This window comes from Zingiber officinale, chromosome 5B (genome assembly GCF_018446385.1).
Source record: "Zingiber officinale cultivar Zhangliang chromosome 5B, Zo_v1.1, whole genome shotgun sequence".
Lineage (NCBI taxonomy): Eukaryota > Viridiplantae > Streptophyta > Magnoliopsida > Zingiberales > Zingiberaceae > Zingiber > Zingiber officinale.
Window position 1 is genome coordinate 112,068,420 of NC_055995.1, and position 22,539 is coordinate 112,090,958.

At 35.4% G+C, this 22,539-nt stretch overlaps 1 protein-coding gene across 2 annotated transcripts in view; it reads left to right on the forward strand.

The window, feature by feature from the left end:
- Positions 1-17,388, forward strand: part of LOC121985370 (NADPH-dependent aldo-keto reductase, chloroplastic-like) — a 65,161-nt gene extending 47,773 nt beyond the window's left edge. For both annotated transcript variants that reach the window (XM_042538774.1, XM_042538775.1), the window contains exons 15-19: positions 2,108-2,237; positions 7,753-7,949; positions 8,039-8,162; positions 9,467-9,818; positions 17,327-17,388. In XM_042538774.1, the coding sequence (XP_042394708.1) occupies positions 2,108-2,237; positions 7,753-7,949; positions 8,039-8,162; positions 9,467-9,766 (751 nt within the window). In that variant the 3' untranslated portion in view covers positions 9,767-9,818; positions 17,327-17,388. The remainder of the gene's footprint in view (positions 1-2,107; positions 2,238-7,752; positions 7,950-8,038; positions 8,163-9,466; positions 9,819-17,326) is intronic.
- The last annotated feature ends 5,151 nt before the right edge of the window (positions 17,389-22,539 follow it).

Below are 22,539 nucleotides of genomic sequence, written 5' to 3' on the forward strand. Positions count from 1 at the left end.
AGGTCCCGCGTTCATGGAAATAAGTCTCGAGCCGTGCCGCCCGAAACGGGCGGTTTTTACCGTTCTGACTCGGGATTGGCACCGCACGCACAACAATTTCGCGTGTGTCACGCGGGCGCAACAGAAGGAAGAAGAAGAAGAAGAAGAAGAAGAAGAAGGAAGAAAGAAGAAAAAACGAATCAATTTGGGGATGAAGACCTACCTCGAACCATCGGTGCGAAGCGGCACGCTGCAGTGAGGCGGCGGCGGCGGTGGCTGCGGTGAGGCGGCAGCGAGAGCAAAATCGCGATGGGAGAGGAAAACATTAGGGTTTTTTAAAACTTTTAAATAAAACTATTATATTTTATATATAATTTCTAATTTCTAATTAATTATTATATAAATTATAGTTTTATATTATATAAATTAATAATTAATTAAAGAAAATGGTTAATTAATTGATCTAATTAAAATATATAATTTTATATTTTTATTATTTTATTTAAATTATAAAAAAATTAAAGTAAAAATATATAATTTAAAATAAGTTTAAAAACAAACTTTAAATTATTTTTATAAATTTAAAATAATTTTGAAAATTTATAATAATTTTAAAATTTTATAAATAATTCTAAAAAAATTAATTGTTAAAAAAAATAAAATATAAATAAATGTTTTAAAATATATTTGATTTTATGTATATATATATATAATATTATTTAGAATATTTATAAACTATAATTATATAATTATTATATATATTATGATTTTTGTTAATTTATATAATTATTATAGATAATATTTTTTTTATCTTAGAATCAATTTGAGATTTGAAAGAATAAATATTATAATACTTAGCTTCTCTATTTTTAAATTCTTAGTTCCTAAACCTATAAAACACATTTTTATTGATATAAATGTCTAATTTTATTTTAGAAGTTTTTACATATATGGTTACATAACATTAATACAACCTATATAGCTAATATATATATATATTAAAACTGTATCGGCACGACACGATACGATACCGAAACCGTATCGTTCCGGTCTGAGACCGAAACCTCGGCACGGGTCAAGATTTTAAACCTTGCCCGCGTTAGGTTCAAGTCGCGAAAACGGCCTCTTGCAAAATGCAAGGTATGACTACGTACAATAGATCCAATATGATCTGACACTTCCCCGGGACTCGCACTAGCGGGAATCTTGTGCACCAGACCGTCCACGCTAGAAAATTTTCCTTGCGAAAAACTCTCTATTTATTTTTTTTTTGTCGTTCCAAATAAATAGGGGTAAGAGTTAGATTTGAATTGGGATAATTGGAACCACAATGATACATGCATAGAAGATGGATGCATCTTGATTTGACTTTGGCATCATTCTGCTGTGGTTGGTGCTCTTGCTCTTTCCCTCCCATCTCTTTTGGAAAGGGATTATCTCTTTCTTTTGACTCATAGATAAATAATGGGTCATGAGAATTTTTTCCTATCTCGGCTAGTCTTGATGATATCAACCAAAATAGTAATACTATCTAACCTGTCAATATGGATGACATGATGACATTTACTCATGTCAACATAGTATCATACTTAGTCAGGAATTGAAATGACACCTTTTGGTTGTACCAACTAATTTCATGCTTGAAACCATGCTCTTCATAATTTGTTACTTTATCTTCATGAATTTCGATTTTTTGTGGTTCTTTAGTTTGAAAGAAATAAAAGAAGTTTATACTCAAAAAGTTGTTTGAAAATCAGATCAACTTAGTTAACTTCAAAGCATCAAGTCATGAAATACTCCCAATATGCACTAGTTTTGCATCTTCATCATTATCTTATTTTGGTCAGGTGTGTTATTTAGATATCAGATTTTTTTTTTTTTAAATTGTTTGCAAGCTATATACTGATCAACATCTCTGCTCAGAGACGGAGCATGATGATTGTCTTTTCATATATAATTTCTCATGTTTCTGAGTTTCACAATCACTATAATGCAGATGATTATAAACAATTTGCTATGCTAAATATAACTGTCACATGCCATCAAACGGGGGAAATGTTTTTTCTATATGCTCGGGTTATAGCTACTGAAATTCATGGATTAATATCTTTTGTCTCTGACTCTTTAGAGAACAGTTGAAGTTTGGAAGTGGCTTCCACACACTTAGAAGTTCCAAACTAATGGTCGAAGTGGCTATAGCAATAGCTTCTGTTTCATCAGATAGTTGCCAATGGAGGTTGAACTGTTCTGCTACACAGGTCTTATTTTCTCAAAGTACTTGTTTTCTCATTTTTATTTATTTGTTTCATTATGAATCACAACATAGTTTAATTCCCATATGGAACTCCAATGTGACTTGGTGTAATTCTAACACACACATTCCAAGTTCAAAATATAGGATTACTCAGAAATGCTGCATTCTTTTTAGTTTGCCTGAGAAATTCATGCCTATCACTTGTTTTGTTTTTGCAAACCTAATACTTTCAATAATTGTTCTCCTTTGATACTGCTCATACCCTTAAATTTCATATTTTTCTTTCCTTTTGGACTAAGATTAGTTTTGACCTGTAAGTGATGAAATTCAAATCTATCAGTAAATCAGATTGTTGTTGCAGAATTTCTATGGTTATGCTTTACTTTTTCTGAAATAATTTTAGCACACCAAGTCTGTTTCATCTTCTTAGGCACACCCTGAAAGGAAGTGTAGACTTCGTTTCTCTAGCTTCTAATTTGCAAGTTAATGGCCTGATGAAGATAAATTATTAGAAATAAGCATACTTAGCCTTATTCCTAATTGTTTATAGAATTAGTCATGTTAAATGTATCCAAGTTTCTACAAATACATGGATTTTAATCCCACCAAAAGTGATAATAAGATATCCAAGTTTCATTTTGGTATAAAACCATTCCCATCCATCCCATCTTTTCTTGCAACCGTTGTTCTTTCTGCTCTTTCCTAAGCTACTCGTTGAGACTAAGAATTTCCTGCTTGCATCCGCCTTCCTGTTACCTATCCATGCTAGCCCCTCCCTTTCCTGCCTCATGTTACCAAGTCTTTTGACCACAGCCTCCTTCATACTCTCGTTCACCTCTGCTCATAAGTTCAAAGTCCTTTCCTCCACTTGTGCAACCCCCTTTTCCATTCCCTGTTGCCCCCACACATTGTACCTCTTCCAACCATTTCGTTTTTTGTGAGACAACAACCCCTCAGTGAGACCAATTTGTGATAAACCTGATCATAACCTATTCTCTTAGATTCTAATCACCCCATGTGGACCCTTTTCCCATCTCCTGCACCCAAGCTGCAGAGAGCTTGGAAACCCATTCCTCAATGCAACCTACTCTCTAAACCCTCCCCCATTGTTAATTCCCTCTCTATTTTGTCCACTGAAAGTTAGAATATCTGATCCACCATACTATTCATTTTATTCTCAAATGGTTTTGTTAAAGGAAAAGACTCTTTACCTACCTCCTCACTATTCTTAGATAAAGTTCTATATCTTCCTGAGTTTCCCATGAAGTTATAATATCAGCACTCTTAGAAAATATTTAATTTGTTGTGTAATCTTCTATCTTAGTAGTGCCGTTTTTTAGGATTTATAGTGAAGAGAATGGTTGGTGGTTATGATATGCTAGACAAATAGCTCTACCTATCCATGTATAACCCCATAACATTGCCATTTTAGTCAACCTTTTTAGTGTAAAGTTAGAGTGTTCATTTCTATTCCTCCCTCATCAACTAAATTCTATTATGAAGTATGTGAGTGTAGTAAACATCTCTGTACCTCTTTTTCTTCTAGTACTTGTGAACATGCCTCTTTTCCCTTTAACCTAGTACACTTGGTTCACTTTAACATATGTGCTTAATGTATGACATGAGTCTACTTGTTGAAAAATCAATTAAGGTTCTTGATGTAATAAAATTTTTTGTATGGCATAAAGATACAAATTTATTCTTCTATCAGAATTTTATGCACTAATAATACTCTCAAAGTGCATACAGTCAAATTTTTTTCATGTTTTAGTGCACCACAAGGTGTTATTCACTAAATTCACATGTACCTATACCTCCCAGTAGAGTGGTGTTGATGAACACAAGAATCACTATTCTTCTTGACAACATTGCATGCAGTATGATGTTATTATGCATATGCATAAGCAATATTGGAGATACAACTCTTACCTTGTGCTATCTCACTAATTCTTTACCTTCATATGTACTCATCATAAAATATATTTCATATTTTTATTCCCATCAAGTTGGCTTTTCTTTACCATTAGAAGTTTTTGGTTATTTATGCTTTGTGCATATTCTTAGCCCTAGATGCGATACGATTAATTTGTAGAGATACTCATTTTTCTTAAATACTCCACCCAGCAAAAACGGTAATAGGCTATGATCCAGTATTTTGATGATCTTATGTTTCAATTGATGTAATATTTATTTGAAACATTATATTTCTTAATTCTTTCCCACCACCTTCTGAAACTATATCACAACCTCCCCAATAACCTCGTTTGCAAATCCACTGACAGCATGCCTTTTTTGTCAGGCTTAGCTATTGGAAAATGTATTTCCACTATTACATCCTATTTCTTTTGTTTTCTAAATTTGGATTCATCTTTTGGCTAGTGTGCTATATCCATGTCAAGTGTGAAAATTTATTGGCTAGTGTGCCATATCCGTGTTAACTGTTAAAATTTATTGGTCAAATTATGATGCTCTTGGAGAGTCCCACTAGAAAGATACTATGGATAAGATGCCTACTCTTATATCGCAAGGAATATAGGAAGTAGTCGCTGGTATTTTCCTTGCATGGATCTCGGCTTCTCTGCCGCTGTGTAAAAAATTTGGATACTGAAATATTTTATACCTCTAGATTTTTCTCTGTAATTTCACAAATTGAGAGAAGGTAAGATCAAAATTTTAAATTCATGCCCCCTACCCTCCTATTGTTGCCTAGTTTTAAGCAAAAGAATTTTGGGTGAAATTTTGGTTCTGCAATTGCCTTCAATCCCACCTTCTCATTGCTTCTTCGCATTTGGCAAGGGAGAGGGAAGATCATACGAGGTGTTTCCTGCCTTTCTCCATGGATTAGATCCCTCCCTTGAAGTAGACACAATATAAAGGGTCTCTTGGAAAAAGTTTACAAGAAAATATAAACATCTATATTGATGCACTCGAGGTATTTTTTGCAACAGATTACAATTGATGTACCTTTTATCAGTAACTCATTCTGACCTTAATAGGGAACATGGTCATAGGAAGTCAAGTTGAGTGGAGTTTGGTTGTGTAGGCATCAAATCAAGTGGAGTTCCTTCAGGAATTAGTGGATGGGTGAGAGTGAGATGTTTGCCAGTTGGCCTGAGTTACTTAGCAATTCCAACCAAATTGTTTAAGGATGATGAAGCTGTTGGATCGAAAGCGCTAGAGAGGGAGGGGGGGGAGGGAAATAGTGCTCGTGGCTTTCACTCGTTTCGGATTTGTAAAACACTCGAGAAGTAGTAGCGGAAATAGATAAAATAACAAACACACAGAAGACTCCAAGATTTACTTGGTTCGGAGCCTAGGGCGACTCCTACTCCAAGGCCCGCGATCGTTGATCGCTTTCGGTGGACAACAACTATAATATCGCAAATCTTTTACAAGCAAATAAGTACAAGTATTAAACTTTAAAAGATTATACCGACAAATACAAAGATGAACGAAGTGGTTGTCGATTGTCGGAGTAGCAGAGTCTAGTTGAAGCTTTCGGAGCAGCGTACAAGATCACAAGTTCTTCTGTTCGAGTTCTTTTTGAAGCTGCACCCCAAGGCTTCTTTTTATAACCTCTGCAAGACTTATCCAGATTCTCGAACCTCGGGATCAGATTTGAATCGAAGCGAATCGGTCGACCGATCCCCGGTTCGGTCGACCGATCAGATGACCTCCACCTCATCCGATCCACTCGCTCCGCTTCAACCTGGTCAACTTCTATCCCATGTTCAGTCGACCGATAAACAGGTTCGGTCGACAGATCAGCTGCTCTGACTCAGTCCAGCCGCCCTGATCCAGTCGACGCCCAACCTTGGTTCGGTCGACCAATCCCAAGGTTCGGTCGATTGATCCCCTTGTCAAGCTGGTCCAATCTCTGGAAAACTGATCTGCTGGCTTGGGGGTTCGGTCGACTGATCCCAAGGTTCGGTCGACCGATCCCGGTCAGTTCTACCCCTGCATAAAAATGTTAGTCACCTGCAAAACAGAGTTAGAACTCAACAGATAATATACGAAAAAAATATATTGATAGTCTTCGGACTGTCCGGTTCTGACTTCGGATTTCCTACCGGAAATCCTAGGTCGAACCGACGCCTACTGCTCCCTCTTCCTGGGAACGCATCCTCACCTACTCCCCTCAGGAGAGATTACCTGATGTTAGTCTGGTCCTCCAAACCGACTGGACTTTCTGCCTAGGGTTACCACCCCCAGGACCTAGGGTTACCGCCCCCTAGGATTTTTCTCCACCTAGGGTTACCACCCCCTAGGACCTAAGGTTACCGCCCCTTAGGGTTTTCCTCCACCTAAGGTTACCACCCCCTAGGACCTAGGGTTACCACCTCCTAGGGTTTTCACCTGCCTAACCGCGGTTAGGACTTTCCTGAAACCTCATTTACACACATTAGATCACAAACTAACTTAACTTGAACCCTTTGACATAATCAAAACACCGGTTCGATCGTCGGATGCTTCCCGCACCAACAGAAGCTTCGGACATGGTGAACAGTTTGATTGATAGTGGAGCTTGCTGCAAAATAGCTTGTTTAATTGGCTAAAATGAAGTTCAATGTGGTTGAAAGTATATGATGGACTGAAGTAAGTTAGAGAATGTATGAGTTAGAGAAAAAATTGTCCTTTTGAATGCGGATCTAGATGTCCCAAACGATTATGGTATCTTGCCTTTATCATCTCATGGAGTGAGAGCCCGTCTACTGAACTTCTGCTAGGTGTTGCCTAACTATTGGTGTGTCGAGCTGCTCTCTGCTATTTTAATTCTGTTTTACCTGTACATGTTGGTCTAGGTGGATTTCTCAATAAACTCTTATTCACAGCCCTTTATTGCTCTGCCTACATGTCATCCATCCCATGATCCATTTCACTTATTGTATGCCTGGAAATGAAAATAAGATAAGTTTGTACTAGGTGAATGAACTGAAATTTGAGATAATCTTTTCAGAGACCTGCCTTTATAGGAAACCTCATGTTAACAAATTGGTTCTGAAATGCATGTAACCATGAAACTTTTAAAGATTAAGCAAACATGCAGCACATTTAGATTTTGGTAAACATAATGTTTTGAAGATGTGAGAGTTCTCAACGTTTTTTATTACAACATTAAAAACATCTTGTAAAAGAATAACTGATTTCTCAGTGAAGATCTTTAAGGTTCAGTGTCCTTATGGATCAACTTTTTTTTGGTTAGAAAGCTAATATTGCATACAAAAAATATGCCGCATGGGATAAAAATTTGACACCAATAAAAGACAACCAGATGAACTAGCCATCACAGTAGAGGCTCCTGTGCTACTTATGCTCCTTGTGATTTACAAATTATTGATGCTTTGTCATAACTGTAGATCTAGTTATTTCTGTTTACAGCAGGTACATCAATTATATAGGTGTTTCTAGGTTTCTGTTTAAATTGTGCGCCAAACTAGAAAGAGCAATTATATAGGCGTTTCTATGTTTCTGTTTAAATTGAGCATTCTTCGGATTCTAACATTCAAGTTTTTCTGTAGGTTACGTATTTCCAAGACTTTACATCTTTATCAGCTTCTCAGTCATCCCTCGATGCAGTGACAAGTGTTGATTGGCAAAATTACGGTTTAAGATTGAGGAAGAGTATCATGGATGGGGATGGGAATGTGGTACTTGAATGGGAGGAGATGCCATTATGTGGCCACATTGACATTTTCATCCATTGTTATCGACAACAATATCCATTGCCATTGTCGTGTCATAGATTGTTTCCATGTTATTCTGCTAATAATGTTATAGCTATGTTTTCTTTAACCTCTCAAATACAATCCTGCAAACCCATCAATGTGCTTCAGTTTATCAAAACCTCATCAAGAAAGCAGTTAAGATCGCAATGGACGACTTGAAGACCAAATACCCAGGATTACTCCTCAGCTATCATGCACACAAGGTATGCCCTTCATGCAAGTCTGATGCTTCCCTTGACTTGTTTCCGAGGTATTTGCTATGCATATATTTTTGTAAAGAAGAGGGTTTGACATTCATGTTAAACTAATCATCAAAATTTTAGCTGCAATGGCTGGACTTTGCAACACCACACTTTTTACCCATTGGAAACCAATGTAACCAATGAGACAAGAAGTGCAAGTGTAATTTCAATAAACTATCTTCAACAGTCCTACATTTGGATAGGATCATTACTTTTGTACCCATTGGAAACCAATTTAACCAATGAGACAAGGAGTGCAAGTGTAATTTGAATAAACTATCTTCAACAGTCCTACATTTGGATGGGATCATTACTTTTGTACCCATTGGAAACCAATATAACCAATGAGACAAGGAGTGCAAGTGTAATTTGAATAAACTATCTTCAACAGTCCTACATTTGGATGGGATCATTACTTTTGTACCCATTGGAAACCAATATAACCAATGAGACAAGGAGTGCAAGTGTAATTTGAATAAACTATCTTCAACAGTCCTACATTTGGATAGGATCATTCTAACCGCTTTCTTTTCCTTTAAAACAATTTGATAATTAGTCTGCTATTTCATATTAAGATGGAATTAACTGCTCATTTTTTATTCAAAGTTTCAAGAAAGAAACATTAGTGTCACGATTATCAACTAATGTTTCAACTCTCTCTCTCAATCTTGTTACAGATTAATCTCTACTGAACCAAATTGAGCATCCACATCAGTTTCTCTATAATATTTTTAAAATTTGGGATAAACCATCCATTTTATTAAATTTAGACAATCATTTTTCACTACACTACATCAAGTACCCTAAAATTTTTATTATCTTTATTTTTTTTATTATTTTCTTCTATCTCTTTCACGTTTTTTTTATTATTTTTACTCTTCCTATGTAATATCTACTTTTTATTATCCAATCCATTCCCCTTATTTTTTTCTCTCCCAAATTAAATGATATTTTAATGTTTAAGGAATGGATTTCATTCCCTAAATTTAAAGAATTACTATTCATGAAATCTAAATTTAGGGAATGGATAGGACAGTTAATGTAAGTTTTTTTACATAAAATATAAATTTTAAAATAAATACTGTGTTTAAGGAAGCTAATGTGAATGCTCTTACGTTGCTAGTTATAAGAATCTAATACTACATGTTTGTTTAGTGCAAACATTACTAGCTGTTTTATTTAGGCAATGCAAACAACAGAATAGAATTTCGTGTTCAATGTCTGATTTTACCGTTGCATTTACTTATTTTTCCTTATTTTTTCAGATTCACAAGCATGTTCCAAATCTTTCAAGAACACTTGCTGGTTTGATCTTGTCATCTGATGATCCACAATTCCAAAACGAATGCGCTTCACTTCTTGGGCTTCCATTAGGCGATGCTGACACTGAACAGCAGATGGAGATGTGCATCAGTGAAAAGATCAGTAGGATCATCGAGATGAATGATGGAAGACGGAAAACACACAAACAAAATGGTCCCAACCTTTTTGAGTGCGGAAGTCAGTTTGAAGGTCATCCAGGCGACAAAGATGTGCTTGCTGAGGATGTAATGACAATCCCTTGATTTTTAGATGATGTTTTGAACACTTGCATCTCAAATCAAGGCTAGAGTTAAGGTACCACTTTATACTGACTCCATATAAAGTATTTTGTGTTATCACAGTGCAAAGTAGCATATCTGATTAAGTGACGTTCATCTTTTTAATCATTCAAATCATTTTTCTAGCTTCTGCAACACAATTCTTGGAAGAATATGAATTTGACCAATGCTTTCTTTTCTTTGTTGTCCAATAATGATCATGTGGAAAAATATGCTGGCAAAGTTTTAGCTGCAATTGCCAACGTTTACACTTCTTTGCCTCATATTTGTATCAACAATATATAGTTCCATCAAACAAAGCTCTTCAATTTTACTCCATGGAGAAGTATGAAAACCCAAAGGAGAGCTCAATCTAAATTAAATGCTAAGTACTTGGGGAAAAACAAGAAAGTTCTACAAAGGCTTCTTTTCCTCTGTGGATGTCTTTATCATTGCAACTTTTACACTATGCACAAGCATTAAAAAAAAAAAGAATCACGTGGAATTATTTTTAGATTATGTACCTAATTGTTTTTTAAAATTTTCATGTGCTATGTTTTTTAATTGAGATGAACCAGGGTGAATAGTTTTCACCTAAATTATATTAGAAGTGATTCGTATATTGTATACATGGCAACCTAGAGGCTACTACAGATAGAACACTTACAAATTGTGAGGAGCATGAAAGCAATTGAAACCAAACTGGAAGTTGCTAGGGGTGTAAACGAGCTAAAGTTTAATTATGTTCTAACTTGATTGTATATTTATGGAATTTGTTCGAGTTTGTTTATTAAAAAAATCTTATTGAGTTTGAATGAGCTCAATTAATAGTGTCATTGTCCTATATATATATATATATATATTATAATAATGTAAAAATTAGACATTAAATTTTATATGGTTTAATAAATAAGTTTATTCATTCTATTTTTTTCATTTACCATCCTAGAAGCTACATGGCAAATGACATAGAGATAAGAAACTCTATAATACATATCGAACCAACCATAAAGAAGCCATTGTTTTCTCATTTCCAAACAATCGTTGGAAGATAAAGCACAGCACACATGCATCTAGCTAGCACCAAGTAAAGCTTTAGAGGTTCCTAGATCCATTCAAGACTAGCTAGCTATATGGAAGTCCCAAGAGGGGAAGTTTTTCTACTCTTGTCACTCGACCGGGTTGGCATATCAATATGCTGGGCTGGATGCCTCCAAAGGCATCGTGCAAGGAAGTGTCCGAATCCAAAGAGATGTCACCCCTTCTTAAAATCTATTCCTAAATGTAACCAAGTGTGGTGCACTAACAAAAACACCATCACACCTTAAACACACAAGCTAAATGCTTTCTGCCTATGACTCCTTAGACGAGTGAAACTATCAATGAAATGAATGGGGCTTGCATATAAAACTTACAAGGAAGCTACCTCAATTCTTGAGTAGAACAACTTAATAAGGCAGATCTCCTTACGGAATTTTTAAAATTTAGGCCTACAGATTGCTATTATGTATTTGTGCAATGCTCTAACAAGTATTATTGTGATAAGTTAATTGATGAATTTCCAATACATATGTGAACTGGCAGAAACCTACTGATGAGATGGATCAACTTACGTGCAACTTGGACACAAAAAGCAAGAGTGTCAGAGAGAGTTGGAGTTGTTCGACAAAACTGATATGATGCTTAAGTTACACATGTGTAGAAGTAGGAAGAATACAAAAAAATAAGTAGAGAGAGATCTAGAGAGAGTAGGTCCCTCCTTTCTAGTGAATATACCTGAGTATTTATAAGTAAAAATAGGTGGAAGATTATTTCTAGATAGGGACTATAACTGCAAAGGACCATGTTCAAATATGGCTTGGGATGACATGATAGATGGGAGGTCATACCTAAGTAGGACCTGTAACTACAAGTGATCATGCCCAAGTATGATTTGAGATGACAATGGAGCATAGCCATGTATGACCAGCAGCAAGCAAGATGAGACCACGCCTAGGAGAGACTGCATGGACATTCATCAAGAGTTCAAGAACTCGAGCAATTCATGAACTCAAGAGTTTAGACTGGAAAGCTTGGAGTGACTCAACTTGGAATGGCTCAAATCGAACTCAATTCAGAGTGACTCAGCTTGAAATGACTCAATTCAGAGTGACTCAGCTCAAAATGACTCAGCCTTGCTCCGAATCAGAATGACTCAGCTCATCTCGACTAGGAATGACTCAGCTCTGCACCAACTTGAAATGACTCAACTTTGACAACTTTGGGTCTGGAATATGCGGTGGCAATGTGGAGAAACCATTTAAGCATAGTTTGCTAACCTTAGAAACCCAAGTATCACTGTTTGAAAAACATGGCTTCTTTTAGTGTCTGTCCATGGAGATGGTTAGACAATCGACTTCCTCCATATGATAGATATCGTACTAATGTGAGGCTTCTGGGGATGCCATTCATTCTTCTGCAGAAATTATGACAATTACAAATTGATTATTACAGATCATGAGGAGTTCTTATGGATTGAAACAATAATTTTGAACTCTTTGTTCTCTCCAGAATTGTTAGTCCAATGCCATGATAATGCTGAAATCTTTAGCACAATCAAGTTGCGAGTAAATGAAAGCAATAATAGCATTGAAAAAAAATTCATATGATGCATCAATCCAGGATCTAGTTATCATCTAGCAATAAGGCAATACAAAACTGAAATTAATACAACGGCTATCAATGGGCTGACTCGAATCCATCGCTAATGTCATCATATTGCATACTTATCATCAGAGATCCTGCAAGCACAATGGAAGTCTTCCATAAGATTGAGCCAGCAACCCAAAGTCCTCAATGGGGGAGAAGAATAGAGGAGAAGATAACACAATTCAGCATGTTCTAATTGAATCAATTTTCTTCCTTTATATACCCGACCCAACATGTGGAGATTATCCACCATAAAGCTCATATCTCATAAATAGCCCATCAATATTAATGAATCGGATTATTGGATCTACACATTCCAAACCCCCTTTATATGCAATCAAGTATTAGATCACTTAATTGGGGTTTAGTTTTCTTAATGACGACAATTAGTCGTGTGTGTGTTAATCAAATATAAGCCAACCTTACGAAGATTTAAGCCCACTAATGTGGAATTAATCCTTCAATCTCCTACTTGGGCTATACTTGATCTCTTGTACACCACACAACTTCTTAGTTGACCTCAACATGCCAAACTTTATAAGTTAAATACCCCTTTAAACAATCTAGTCTATTAAATCAATTAGTACAAGACTAAAGAAGTCATAGTCACTGTAACTGTAACAAGTTTCAATGGTAATCACAGTATTAATATCATTACTGATATACATCTAATGTGAATGTATAGTATGAAAATGCCATGAAATGTGGCTGGACATGTCCATTCTCAAAAATCTTCTCATGATCCAACATGGATCCAAATCATGATTATTGATACCTGATGCTAAACCGCAATGGTATTATGCATATAATTTTATATGGTGATTGGATAAAATACCACTTGATTGAAACTTTTCATATTGGTGGTTTGTAAAAAGTGCTTGATGAACCAAAACAACTCGGATTCGTCCAAATTGGTTCCTTTGCAATCTTGGTAATCTCTTGAATCTTTCCATGTTCAATTTTTGTAATTTTTGAGACATCTAGGTGCATCAAACATTTTTTTCCATACTATGACTAATTATGAATTTAGTCGAATGACATTTTTCATATAACTAGTAGACTTAAAACATCTCTGATTTGTTACAAACTGGCATCATGACATTTCTGGTATTCCCCTAAGTCTTCCCACGTTTAATTTTTTTTGGTTTTGGGGACTTCAAGGCATTAAGTATTTTTTGCTAGAAGTGCTTGATGGACCTAAATACCTTGACTTTACTATATATAAATTGGAACCGTTGTTTCTATCACTCCCCTAAGTCTTTTTATGTACAATTTCAAGCTATTTTGTAAAATGTGCTTGATGGACCTAGACACCCCATATTTGCTCTAAATTGGCACCTCTACATTCTTGCCATTCCCTGGATTTTTTTTCATGTTCAATTTCCCTAGTTTTGTTAGGAATGATGTGCATGGATGATCCGATTGCTAGAGGGGTGGAAGCAATTTTCTTACAAATACAAACTAATCCCACTTTTACTATAAGCTAGCAAGGTCACACAAGAATTAATGCAAACAGAAATAAAAGCATGTCACCATTGCTAATAAGGCGTGTAACATGATTTGAATAATGTGTATGGCCTATGACTTGTCGTCACTCTTGGAATGCCCACCATCTTTCTCCTTCATCGATAACCTCCAAAAGTAGAGAAACCTCTTACAACATAAATTAAGATGATAAAACTAAGAGGAAGGCTTAAATGATTAGAAGAGGTTCAATGTGATCTAATCAATCTATATTTTGTCGGTCTTCAAATGTCCACCTTGCTTCCCTTTCTATAGCTTTCAACACCTTCAAGTTTCACTTGTTTTTCTACTGATATGTTGTTGATTAGTTGATTATATCCATCATCAATCGAGTGGTTTCCTAATCTTCTCAACCTATGTCTACTAATGACTACTTGAGTTGATTGGATTCCACCATTAATTGACTGCTCTACTATAGCTCTTACATCATCCTAACATTATTGCATAACTTTATTAGATCAATGATTCCTTCCAACTATCTTGTCGTACTATTAGTCAATTAGAATTTGTCATAAGTTGACTGACCACAGATCAATCTATTGCTTAGTCGACTCAACCAAGAACAAAAATATTTTATTTGTTGGTTGATTAACATACACCAATTGACTTGAAGTCCGTCTATGATCATCATAATGATCGAGTTGGTCTAAGTTGAGATCTACCCTCTCCCATTCATTCAACTCTCACAGCTCACATATCAGAGCTTACCTTCTGCAACATGACTTCACCATCAAGGTAGTTTTCCACTAGGTCTTTCTCCACATTTCACTTACGTATTTTGCCTCCTCTGGTTGTCATTAACATTGGATCTCAATGCTCCTCATCCTGCAATACATCAAATGTCCCTTTCTTTCTTTGATCTCTAGAGGATCTCAAGCTACCGAGTTGTTAATTTGGTCGCATCAAGTTATGCTCAATGAGTTACTCCAACACCACTTCAATGTTTCTCGTCTTGTGATCCCTCACGCGTCTCATGCAACCTTCTTCATTCTCCAAAGAACCTCCAAGCTATTGAGTGTGTCAACGTCATCGAGTCACAAGCTCCTTGAATTCCATGCATGTCCTATCAAGTCCCCGCACAACTTAAACACGTACATATATCAAATACAATACATAAAATCTAACTTAAATCCTTTACACAAATATTAAAACTCAAGGTCAATCTCGATCACTAAGGATCAGTGTAAAATACTGGAAATAGACGAATATTAATAAGGGAATTTTCCGGAATTTTTAGAAATTTTTCGGGAATTTTTCGGAGCTCGTACGGACGAGTTGACGGGGATAAAAACGGGGCCCGGAAAAGCCTGTTTAGGCTACCCCATTTAAGTGAGGAAAAGTTGATTTTTCCCTTTTAAATTCTTTTTCTTTTTTTTCTCTTGCCGAACCCGTGCCGCGCCCCTTCTTCTTCCCCACGCGAAATCTCTCTGCCCTAACCGCTGCCGCCCGCGGCGGTTCCTCCTCCTCGCGACAGGAACCCCTCGGCCAGCAGGGGCTCGTCGGAAGGAGGATCAATCCCGTTGCATCGCGTCGCCGCCACCGGCCGAGTCGACGCCGACCCTTCTTCTCAGCCTAGCGCCGACAGCCGGCCGCCATCGTCTGTGCCTTAGATCGTCGGGAGCCGAGAGCCGCCGTCGCACAGAGCAGTGCCGGCCACCAGATATGTTCCGAGACCCCCTCACTCTCGATCACCCCTGCGCTAACACCGTGCCCTAGCTTGTAGCCGGCTCCGATGCCACTGCCAGCCACTGCCTTGTTTCGTGCTTGAGCAACCGGCGATCGCAGGGATCTTCCTTACCAGTCCCGTGCCCTGGGTTTGATTTTTACAGCCGGCCTTGCTTCATTTTTCTCGGAGACAAATCGATTAAGGTAAGGTTAGGTTGTTAATTAGGTTGGTGTTTAGATCTATGATTCCTATGGCTTGATATTTGTTCTTGTTCTGATCAAGGATATTATGGCTTGATACCATATTGATCTGTTTCGTGGGAAGAATTCCAGCAAGGTGTTGTTCTGTGGTTTGTTTTGGGTCCGGCAGCTTTCTAACAGCGGCTACTTTTCTTCGGCAGCAACATTTCTGCTAGGAATCTAGGTAAGGTGTAGGATAACAGATCCTTGTAGTAGATTCTGTGTTGGTTGGACTATTATGATGGTAGATGTGAGTTAAGTTTATATGATGAATTAGGTTTATGTATAGAATTGGATTGGTATTGAATTTAATCCATTGCTTGTTTTGTTACATGGGATCAATTCCATTTCTAAGGAAGGATAAGGTTATTAAATAGGTTTGGAGATTTTTATTTAGCTATATAGCTAAATACATTATCTGTTTGATAACACAGGACTTTGACGCGGACCTTTCTATTTTCGGAGGCGGGTACTTTTGACTTATGTCATTTGATATGCTTAGTAATTAAATTAACATGTTGCATTAATTGTGTTTCTTATCTGTTTTCGGTTAATCACTACCCAAATCTTACATGCTTGATTGATTGATTGGTTTTGCATCTCAGGTATATTTTTACCTGTTTATACATGCTTATAGGGGTAGTGATATGCCATGCTTGACCATGTTCAGGACCTAGGTTTTTATACCTTCTGTGTACCTTGATTTGATATGATTCTTTGACCTAGGGTGACATTTCTATATATATGGATTAGGTCGGATGTTTATATGATTATTGCCACGCATCATTTGCGTGATTGCATGCTGTGCGATAGTCTTGAGCACATCGCCAGTTACATGGATCTGCACACACCACCACTCATGGGTTAGTGGTCGATTCAGCCGAGTGTGTTGCAGCAGGGACTCTTTGGTCCGCTCATGGGTAGTGTGACACAACGTGTTATCCTGCAGGGATTCCTCCCCGTCTTTGAGTACCGGAGTTGAGCTCCCCCATCTCTGATTTGGGGTAGGAGGATAGGTGTACTCGACAAAGATCCCGTCCACTCGGTCACTCATCGGGAGTAGTGACAGAGTGCACGGTTGTCAACCCTACCCACTCGGCCTCACCTATGTGTGAGATGATCGACCGCGCCGGGGTGACCAGACGCATCATCGCATCATACGCATGATCATTTATCGCCAGTGTTTGTGTTTCACGCATTTATACGCCGTATATTGTTTGGATACCTATGTTTGACACATGTGATTTCTTATTCCTCGATTTGACCTTATACTCAGACTGGTTAGTACAGATTCTCCTGTTTATTTCGGATGCATTCTTATCTTTCTTATCGGGAGACGCACGATTAGTGCTAGGTGTTGTTTCTTTACTTTGCATATCAACCTACTGAGTGTTGGACTCACCCCGCCTCCATTGTTGATATTTTCAGGTTGATGCTGTCAGGAGGGAGTTCCAGTCGCTAGTCCTCACTGCACGTAGTGCTGGTCCTGCAGACCTCCAGGATATGTTTGGTTTTCTTTGGTTTCTTTTTTGTTCTAGACTGTTTGAACTCATTATGTTCTGGATTTATTTGCTTATGGACATGATATAGACTTTATTATACTGATGGATTTGGATTTGGTTTTTATTCTACTACATGCCTGCCTGGATGGCAGAAGAGGTGAGTTCGTCGGTTTTGAGCTTTACGAGTGTAGTTGAGTAGGGTGGTTTTTGAGTCAGAGTATTATTACTGCGTGGTTGTGTCAGCCAGAGGCTGAATATATATATAAACTGCGTGGTGATTGATTTTCATTATTGTTATGATTCTAGCCGCATGTGGCTGAGTATTTAGTGCTTGTAGAAAATTTTGATTGTCCGCCGTACAGGGGAGATGCTGCCGAAATTTTCTCGGACAGGGACTCTTCTGGGGGCGTGACAATCAGAGTACACAAATTTTTTTGGGGCATCTAAGTTTATCAAACACTTTTTGTCATACTATTAGAGGAAAAGATGATATTGCTCATCACTTTTTGTCATACTTTGATTGATTATGAAGTTGATTGACACTTTTCATATAATTGATTAACCAAAGTGCTTGATAGACTTAAACACCTCAAATTTGTTCCAAATTGACACTATTGCATTGTTATATTTCCATGAGTCTTATCATATTCAATTTTCCTAGTTTTTTAGCCTTTAGGGTCATTAGGCAATTTTTTCAAGAGTGTTTGATGGACCTACACATCTCAAATTTACTCTATTGGAGCTTTTTATATTCATGGCATTCCCATGAGTCTTCCATTAATGCTCAATTTTCCTAGTTTTGAAGGCCCTAGGGCATCATACAATTTTTCTAAGATTGTTTGTTGGACCTAACACCTTAAATTTTCTTCAAATTGTCATCATTGTTTTCCTATGTATTCTTCTGAGTCTCCCTATTTTCAATTTCCCTAGTCTTGAAGCCTCCTAAGCCATAAAAAACTTTTTATCAAAATTTTTTGGTAGACTTAGACACCTCATGTTTACTTCAAATTATTATTTTTTTATTTACTACATTCCCCTAAGTCTTTCCATGTTCAATTTCCTAGTCTTGGGGCCGCTAAATATTTTTTTCCAAAAGTGTTCAATTTCCTAGTTTGTTGGACTTCGACATTTTAGATCCGTTCCAAATTGACACTATTACATTTATGTGCATCCTCGAGTCTTCCCATGTTCTACTTTACTAGTTTTGAGGCTTCAAATCTATCAAACATTTTTTACAAAAAGTGTCTAATAGACATAGACACCTCATATTTGCTTCAAATTAGCCCATATTCTTAACATTCCCTTTGAATCTCCCCATGTTTAATTTTTATGATTTTGAGGCCTCCAAGGCCATGAAACACTTTTTACAAAAGTACATGATGGACATAAGCATATTAGATTCACTTCAAACACCTTTGTATTCCTAGCAATCCCTTGAGTCATCTATGTTTAATTTAGTTTTAATTTTCAGCCTCCAATATTGCCATCAAATGGACCTAGACACCTGGAATTCATTCTAAATTGGCACTATTGTGTTCCTATGCTACTTTTGAGTCTTCCCATATTCAATTTCCTAATTTTGAGACCTTCAAGATCATCAAATATTTTTTTGTTATAGTATGATTGTTTATGAATTTAATCAACTGAAACTTTTCATATAGCTGATTGCCCAAAGTTCTTGATGGATCTAATAATCTCCAATTGGCACAGTCGACTATTCCATATAGCACAAAATTATTTTAGCTACAACGAAATAAAACCACATAGAAACTTAATTTTTTGGTGCCATTCTGTACTTACTATACTTATTTTTAACCTTTCCATTGTGCTTTGATTCAATGTGTCTTATTCCTCCTACCTAACTGTATAAGATTCGAGAAGGTAAAACTACAATATCACAAACACCTATTGACCCAAAATTGCTAACTTTCACATGGGACAAACCATATAAATAAACTTCCAAGTTTTAGAGAAAAAATAATGCTAACAATAATAGTAGACATCTATGTTTCTAAAGGATAACATTGCGATATAGCATGTGAGTAAGGGAATCCAAAATTTTTAAATTCATTGCAGTTGCAATTCTGACTATCCAAATAAACTATGAAGATAATGGTAGTTGTATTTCCATTTTAGGTCAGCTCTATAATCAGATTGTGTATTGTCTAGTTCTTTGTCTCCTAGAATTGACCTCCATGTCAAAAGGAATCAAAACTCCTTTATACTTCATCACTTCCTCTCTTTATAAAACCATGAATAACCTTATAACTTGTGCTATAAATCAAGCCAATTGTGCTACCTAAGGTGTGATTCCACTTACCACGGGGTACCCCACTTGATGACACTATACTAATAAATAACCAAGAACTATGCCAACAATCATTAAGCAAAGATAAACATGAGTGTTTAATAAAATATATGTATTCTTTTTTTACAAGAAATGCAATAAAATCATCTAAGCAACTCTACAAGATGAAATGGACTATAACTCCAAAATCAACCTTTGCCTATAAAATTGGAGACCAAAAAAATAAGTTACTAAGTACGTAAAAAAGAAAGATGTGCATGGAGTTGATTTTGTTTAAGAGATCATGAAAACAAAATAAGTTTCAAATTTCATTACATCTTTACGGTTCTCATTTGTGGTCTTTAGTTTTATTATATATAATCAACTCTTTTTTATTTCATTTATTTATTACCAATTAATGTTATCACTCATTCTTTTTATTTATCATCATCTTTGTCACAATTTAATTTACTTTTAATTATCATTTTAGACATCACCAATAAATCTATCATCATTGAATCCATAAAAAAAAAAATCTTAAAACCAAGTCCTTACAATGAAAATAACATCATCTAACCTACAGGCTAAAGCCCTCATTATACTAGTGATATACAACTATATAGAGTCATCAAGGAAATAAATATTAAGGATATCAAAAATAAATCCGATCCAACGATTCGATTTGAGCCGATCTAAAAAAATTAAGTTTATATTGAGAATTTTTAAATTCGGATCGGGTTCAGATTGGAAGATTTTCATATCAAATTCCGATAAATTCGGATTGATCCAAATTTAAGATTTAGTAGATTTTTTAGAGTTAAATCAAATTTTATTTTAAAAATTAAAATAATTTTATGTTTATTAATATCAATATTAGTATGATAATAATGGACTATTGAGATAAAAATAAAAAATTATAGGAGAAAAAAAAATCATTTTGAATCAGATTATTCGGATTATCTAGGTCGGGTTCGGATTGGTTGGGTTAGGATTCGGGTTTAAAGATTTCGGATTGTATTCGGGTTTGGATCGAGTTTGGATTGAAATTTGTTTTAAAAAAATTAGCCCGATCTAAATCCGACCCAATGTATTTGAATTGATACCCCTAATAAATATGACCGGTAACAACATCTTGCTAACATAATATTAGGTGGGTGTCAATTGCTCATGTACAAAGTTAGGCTCAAAATTTTAACTTTTAGCAGTAATTTTCTCTATTTATTTTATATTGCTTCATTATTTTTACCCAACAATTATTTTACATTAGATTCGCATTTTATTAGTTAGTTTAAAGGACTAACCCGTGTTACCACATAATAAATATTGCATTATTTAAATAGTAGCTAAGTCGGTGGTCTCTCGAAATAAGATTATAACTTCTCAAAGTTTTACAAGAATCAATATATAATATGGAAGGTAAAGCAATCTTTATCAATTAAAGAGTAATTAATTATTAATTTTATAAAATAAGTTCATCTCATGTTAATCCTCATATTATTAGCCACATATGGATAACATGAACAGGATATCAATTATTTAAGTCATCAATAGTTTAGTTTCTTTTTAAACGTTTTTTTTGTTATTTTAATACCATTTTAATCCCTTTTTCAAAGTAGTTATAAAAACATATATATAATATTTTTATATATTAATTTATGCACAAGGAATGTTTAAATGAGTCCAAGGATAAATTTACTTCGAATATAATGTGGATTTGAAATCAGCATGCTTAGTGTATCCACAAATACAAATATATAAATAACTTAGAAAACTATAAGATAAATATCTAATAATAATAACATAAAAATCTATGAATTAATTAGAATTCAAAATCAATAGATTCAAGCTTAGCCAACCACCTCAATATAACCCCAATACAAACTTAACTCCCACTATTAATAGACAACTACTATTTATTTCATATCCTAAATTAAATATACCATCCTAATAAAAAATATATATATATATATATATAATATACTAAAATATTTACATTGTATTGTGAAATTATATAAACAATTGCATATGAAAAGAAAATATTATTAACCTATTTCTTTTCTCCACTCTCTTTCTTACTCATTGAAATAAATATATACATATATATTTATAAGTACACAATCATATTAAAACTTCTTATGAATTTACATAACTTAGGAGTTTAAAAGATGATAGGTTATGTAGATGAGGGAGTTTATGAAGTTATTGGGGGTTATGGGCATCCACATATTTTATTTTACAACACTCCCCCTTGGATATCCATAATTAAGGAATCCACTTCATTAAAACCTTACTAGGAAAAACCAATGGGAAAAAACCTAGTAAGGAAAAAGAGTGCGTCATTCCGCAACTGTATCACTATAAATTTACCGAACAACATAATATGGTATAGTAAAAATTTACTCCCCCTATTTGAAATATCATTTGAGATCTCTATACCGCTGCATTCCAATACCATGTACTAATTTCTTAAATATTGTTGTAGGTAATGCTTTAGTAAATAAATCTGCTAAATTATTGCTAGAGTGAATCTGTTAAACTTTAATATCATCATTCTTTTGTAGATTATAAGTGAAGAAGAACTTTGATGAAATATGTTTAATTTTATCCCCTTTGATGTACACTTCCTTTAATTGAGCTATACATGCCGCATTGTCTTCATATAATATTGTTGGAATTTTCTTATTAGTAGTTAAACCACATTTTTCCTTGATATGTTGAATCATTAATCTCAACCAAACTCATTCCTGACTTGCTACATGTATTGCAAGTATTTCAGAATGATTTGATGATGTAGTGGCTATGGTTTGTTTGATAGATCTCCAAGATATGGTTGTTCCACCATATGTAAATAA